Below are 6,263 nucleotides of genomic sequence, written 5' to 3'. Positions count from 1 at the left end.
TGATCAACGATCTAATGCGATTATAAAAACTGTCTCTATAGAATCGATGTTAAATAGTTGTAATCGTGTTCGTCGGTTAAAGAGCTCCGTAAAAATACCTTTTTGTGTAGTTGAATGGTGTAAAAAACGGGCAAAAACTTCTAGTTTAGTATAAGATATATACAAAATCTAAGCTCGTTTTCCTCAGAAAATGACAGACAATTTTGTTCGTGACTATGAATGCGATACAGGTCCTTCTATAATTGGTCTGAGCCGCGTAATGTTTCACAATCTACGTTTAACAGATTAGTGCAGCTTGGTGTATTTTTCATTGTCAAATGAATTGCGAAGCAGTGCTGTTTAACTTTAAACGCACCAGCAAGACAACGTACCTTGTGTACTTGGGGCTCGGAGAACGATCTCGCCCTCAAGTCGAGCGCCCTCTCGAGCACGCAGCGCAGCACATGCAGCGCGGCGTCACACTGCAGTAGGTTGGCCAGCAATCTGAAGGGGGCCGCCAGCTTCGGCAGGGGCGGCGGCGGACAGCACTCTGGCAAACCTGGAAATCGTGAAAATATCATGAAAATTCTTCTACCCTGGTGCACTGAGAGTATAGTAACGTAGTCGGCCACCTGAGGGATCATTACCTAGAACCAGTTGTACAGAAAAGCACTGCCCAGTAGACTCCCTCTTGTTCCTTTGTCCTTAGTCGCTTTTAGAGATCCTTGGTGGTGGTAAAAGGTTGTCAAGAAATCGATCACCTTATTGATCATAGTACAGAAGCGCTCATGCTGTCCTCCTACTCCTCCGTTTCTCCTCGCTTCTGTAGTGGTGGTGGACAATCTTCCATTACTGGTGTTATGATGGAAGATTGTCACAAAGTCACATCACGTGGATCATTACCTACAGCTTGTTGTACAGAAATACTAACCAGCCTACCTCCTATTTCTCTGTTCCTTCTTGCTTCTAGAAAGCTCCTCCTGAGTGTAGTCATGGAAGATTATCATGAAGTAACCTCTCGTGGATCATTACCTACAGCCTGTTGTACAGAAGCACTTACCAGTCTAGTTCCTATTCCTCTGCTCCTCCTGGCTTCAAGAGAACTACTCCCTTGTGTAGTGGTAGAAGATTGTCACTAAGTCACATCTCCTGGATCATTACCTACATCTCGTTGTACAGAAGCACTCAGCACTTGCTCCTGCTCCCTGCTTGAGTAGTAGTAGTAAGAAGCACTCACCAGCAGACTTCCTCCTGTTCCTCTGTTCCTCCTCGCTCCTGGAGAGCTCCTCCCTGGTGTAGTGGTAGAAGAAGGTGTCGTATTCGTCGAACAGGTGCGGCTTGAGTTTGTACACGCCGCGGTTGTTGCCGCTCGTCGGCTTCACGAAGTCGGCAACTTCGTGGATCACTGCTTCAAGACCAGTCTCGTGCAACTGATCCTCGGGGAGAGATCTGGAAGTAGGGCCGATGTGTTATAAATACATGTATTGTTTTTGGGATCGGTCGGTTACTCATCAGTCAAGTCAAGGTTTTTAAGTCTATGACAGACAATTTAAACGAGCAGAGAAGGGGAGTGTTGATCGATCGTCAAGGAATTCCTTAACCCCACATCCTGTAGTCACAAGTCCTGACTTTGCTTGGTGTTTTTCTCTCACCACGCGATGGACCCGGCACCTGCACGGTGAATCCATGGATTGCTATGATATTCGTCTCATCTTTTGGGAATACCTCGGTTGTTTGCTTTAAAGGCCAATTCGGATTACACTTTTTACACAGGATTGTGACAATCTTGAAGAGCAATGGTCTTTTTATTCATGTCTTAACGGCCAGCAATTTGAACTAGTCCCTGTCGTGGCACTTTGTGATTCATTGGCTTGATGGCAAATTAATCTAAACATAGCTGTTTGAAAAAGATCTAATTGGAGATGCCTTGTATTCTGTTCCTTGGCATTTGAACTTAATTATACTTTGAACTTATCTTACCATGTTAATAACAGCTTTTCGCTCAATAGATAGTGAAACAGGCTTTACAGATTTAATTTGGTAAAAACAGTTTAATGCAGTCCTTAGTTGCAAATATATCTATGAAGTTCACGCCACTGATTTACCTCCTCGTATAGTCACCATAAATGGGCAATATCATATTTTTTAATGACACTCCAAAGATCACTCACCTATTAAGCTCAGAGTGTGGCATAGGTTTGACACATAGCATCTGTATGATCTCCTTTTTGGTTCGCTCTTCGTTGCAAACCTCGCCCACGCCTGGGACGTAGCGGGAGCCCACAACTGGGAAAATAAGAGATGTTTAAAAATGACTTACTGTTAAATTTAAAAATCACAGATCGACCTTATAGCTAGGATGAAAAGATGCACAATTGCTTGTCATTGTTACGCGTTTTACGTTCAAAGAATTTCTCGATTATAAGTTTTGTTTATTTGCTGATATAAATACGCGAGTTTTAGACCACCCACTTTAGTTTAACTTCAGATTCGCGAAACCTCTTAGGGAAACCAGCAATTGGGATAATAATTTGGGACTTCAGCTACCATTCTCGATTTTAACAATTAACCTACAATTAAGTGATATTTGGAATTTGTATTGAGATGCTTGTTTTATAAAATGCACCCATTCTGCAACCGATACATAATAATTATTATGTCACTGTCAAATAATGAGTGCACAGACAAAACACAAGTTTTACAACAGTCAATTTAGATGCGGATAAAGGTTAAAAGTTTGAGGTTTTTTATCAAGTAAATTAAATTAAATTAAATCAGTATTGCTCTCTTACCAGTTATCAAGAGTCCGAGGAACTCCTCCACCATGCTGATGGTGTACCTCAAGGTGTCGTCTTCTATGGACTTCTGCTCGAAGTCAGCCGCCGCCCACTCCAGCAAGTTGAACTTGTTCAGCACGTGGATTATGAACTCGTTGCTCTCGATCAGTGATGCACCAATCTGGAAGACAAGTCAAATCAATACATATAAATAAAAGTGTCTGTCTATGATATAAAAAAAAAAAATATTGTCTATGATAGTGCTGTTTCCTCAACACTTAGTTGTTTAGAAAAGAACTAAAACACAAAAAGTTTTAATTTATCTGTTTGTCAGGGCTAATCTCTGTAACGGTTGAACGGTTTTGCTGGACGGTAGAGGAGTTATTGAGCAACATATAGGGTACTTTTTATCCCGGAATAAAATCAGTTTATCACAAATATTGCAGATACCATGGAAACTGAATTTAATGCAGACGAAATTGCGGGCATCCGATAGTCCCAACTAATATTATAAATAGGAACGTCGTCTGTTTTTTTTTTTTTAAATAAAAGGTTTTTACGCACACTTGACTTGGTGAAAGTCGGTGAATGCGTTACAAAAAGTGCAATCGGGTAAAGCTTTTAAGATGCTGCCATCTACGGGCATCGTGAAACGGTGTTTGCTATATTAAACTACCAGCAGATGGCGTTCTTAGAGAACAAACCCTTTTTGTATACTTCCAAAATCTGTTGCGATGCAGTTACGCTTGAGGCTCATAGATGGCGCTTTATTTTTATTTATGGAAGAAGTTTTACTTCAATCGTGTGGTCTAAAACACACTCAATTTTTTCTCTTTTATTTTACTACCTGCAGCATGACGATGTCCCTGTCGAACATCTCGGTGCGGCACTTGACGTTGTGGTAGAAGTAGAGCTGGTTGAGCAGAGCGAACCCGTTGCGCCGCCACATGCCGGCGTGCACCTGCGCTATCATGGCCATCGTGCACAGCACCGGCTCTGAAACGCAGATATAAAATATATTTATTTTCTTCATCGTCATCATTATATAATGATTTATTTATTTTGCTATCATCCGCGAAAAGTCGACGAACCCATGCGACAACGTCACCCAGATCCGACAAAGTACTCTCTACGTACGTTTCACCCCGAAACCGGAGCATCCTCAGGAGATGTTGACTCTACAACGTGCAATTGCAAAGTTCGGTTTCGGTTTTGGGTTTGTCGACTTTCCGCGGATGATAGCAAAATAAATAAATCATTATATAATCATGATGAACTTCCGCAAAGTAACGCCTGCTTCTATCCAATATTCATCATCATCGTTAACAACTCATATTCGGGCTCACTGTTGAGCTAGACTCTCACTTAACACTCAGAGGAGACGCCCTTAGAGAGCCATTCCGCCCATCTCTTTTGCTTCAGCTTTCGGGCCCCATCAGGCGATGCTTGTGCGCTCGCCCAAAGCCCCCGATGTCGCCGTTGAGGACTCGTTAAGGAGTCTACGGCATTTACACGATCAGAAAACAACAAATACTTGAGCTCCTCCCAGAATGAGAAGGGGCAGGCTAATAGTCCACCACGCTGGCCTCATGCGGGTTGGCAGACTTTACACACGTTTTAAGAAAATTCTCTGGTGTGCAGGTTTCCTCGCGATGTTTCAATAATGATGATTTTTTTTTTTTTTTCTTTTCTTGATATCTGCGATCAGTCGTTAAACTATAAGCAGGTGAGTTCTGTGACTAAGGGACGGTTTCTGACAGGAGAGCCAGAGCTCCGCCATCAACTACTCATCGAGCACGTCAGCTCGCTTCAGGCGCTTGATTCGCGGCGCTACCACCAGTGAGTTAGCGAGGCGATTGGGATGTCGGGTCAGCCTTTCTTTATGTTTTCTACAGTTGTTTTTGATTTCCTCAAAGATAGTTGGCATTTCCAGATATTGGTGGATTTCATCGTTGCGAGTAAATCAAGGGGTCATCATCAGTAATAGTCTTTAATATATTATTTTGGATCCGTTGGATACGCATTGCGTTGGATTTACTGCAGGTGCCCCACAGCTGAATCCCGTAAAGCCAGATAGGTTTCAAGACTGCACAGTAAATGAGCAATTTGTTGTTAAGTCTCAGTGTAGACTGTCTGCCAAGTAACCAGAGCAGATTTCTAAACCTTGTGTTGAGCTCTTTTCTTTTATTGTCAATATGATATTTCCATGTCAATCGTCGGTCCAGATGGAAGCCCAAGTACCTAACACATGTTGTTGGCGGCAGGTCTTCGTTTCCTAGCTTAATAGGAGGGCAATCCCCTTTTCGAAGTGCAAAGGTGATGTGATGGGATTTTGAAGCACTCGCTACAATTCGCCATTTAGAAAGCCACAGGTGGGATGCATCAAGTTGATTTTGTAGGATTGAACTAGCACGATTTGCATCTTTATCGCAAGACAGGAAAGCTGCGTCATCAGCATATGTTGCAATGGTGACATCAGGTGATTGTGGTAAGTCACATGTAAATATGTTGTAAAGGACTGGGCCAAGAACTGAGCCTTGGGGTACACCTGCTTTGTAGGTACAGAAACTGGATCTAGCGTCGCGCTGTTTAACTTGGAATATTCTGTTTTTAAGATAAGATGCAAGTAACAGGAACATAGAATGTGGTAGGAGTTTTTTGATTTTTACCAAGAGCCCTTTGTGCCACACTCTATCAAAGGCCTGTTGGACATCCAGAAATGCCGCAGAACAATATTCCTTCTTTTCAAGGCATTGGCGGATTGTGTGGTACACCCTGTGGACTTGTTCGACAGTCGAGTGTTGTTTACGAAAGCCGAACTGGTGAGCAGGAATAGTCTCATTTTCTTTTAGGGCTTCTTCCATTCTCGCTAGGAAAATTATTTCCCAGACCTTTGACAGGACGGGAGTAAGGCTAATGGGGCGATAAGAGCTAACTTCTTCCAGAGGTTTCCCTGGTTTGTGTATCATTGTGATCTGAGACACCTTCCAGATATCAGGAAAGTAGTTTAATTGGAAAATGCGGTTAAAGAGGTTAGCCAGATATACAAGACACTTTTTAGGAAGTTCTTTGAGGACGAGAGGAGTAATCAGGTCAAATCCAGGAGCCTTTTTTGAGTCTAGCGATAAAATCACTTTACTTATCTCTTTAGGAGATGTTGGCTTGAGCGGTAGGCACATTTGGAGATCTTGCTGAAGTATATCCTCAATTTCAGGATCATCCACACCAGGATTAGGCTGGAATACAGTTTCAAGGTATGCCGCGAAAGCCTCTGCTTTTTCAATGTCACGTCGAGCCCAAGCTACGCCAGTTCTGATGGGTTGATTAAGATATTTAGTGGCCTTCCATAGCGATCTGTCTCCTCGTCCTGTCGGTGACAGTAATTCCAGATTTTCCTTAATTAGGTTGTTTGATGAATCTCCGAGTATAGCTTTTAGCTCTTTCACGGCGCGATTAAAGTTAGCTTTGTCATCTAGGCGGCGTGAGTTATGCCAATTACGTCTGAGC

At 42.6% G+C, this 6,263-nt stretch overlaps 1 protein-coding gene across 3 annotated transcripts in view; it reads right to left on the bottom strand.

Annotated features, from left to right (window-relative positions):
- LOC112054857 (E3 ubiquitin-protein ligase UBR1) overlaps positions 1 to 6,263 on the bottom strand; it is a 53,133-nt gene that overhangs the window by 17,921 nt on the left and 28,949 nt on the right. For all 3 annotated transcript variants that reach the window (XR_008252010.1, XM_052888540.1, XM_052888541.1), the window contains 5 exons: positions 3,604 to 3,752; positions 2,772 to 2,937; positions 2,151 to 2,265; positions 1,217 to 1,428; positions 372 to 538 (listed from right to left, as the gene is read on the bottom strand). Coding sequence is in view for 2 of the 3 variants with exons in the window: in XM_052888540.1 (XP_052744500.1) it covers positions 372 to 538; positions 1,217 to 1,428; positions 2,151 to 2,265; positions 2,772 to 2,937; positions 3,604 to 3,752 (809 nt within the window). In the remaining variant the exon portion in view is untranslated. The remainder of the gene's footprint in view (positions 1 to 371; positions 539 to 1,216; positions 1,429 to 2,150; positions 2,266 to 2,771; positions 2,938 to 3,603; positions 3,753 to 6,263) is intronic.

Source organism: Bicyclus anynana, chromosome 23 (assembly GCF_947172395.1).
Source record: "Bicyclus anynana chromosome 23, ilBicAnyn1.1, whole genome shotgun sequence".
Classification (NCBI taxonomy): domain Eukaryota; kingdom Metazoa; phylum Arthropoda; class Insecta; order Lepidoptera; family Nymphalidae; genus Bicyclus; species Bicyclus anynana.
Note: the sequence above shows the minus strand (reverse complement) of the source record. Positions and strands in the feature narration are given on the sequence as shown.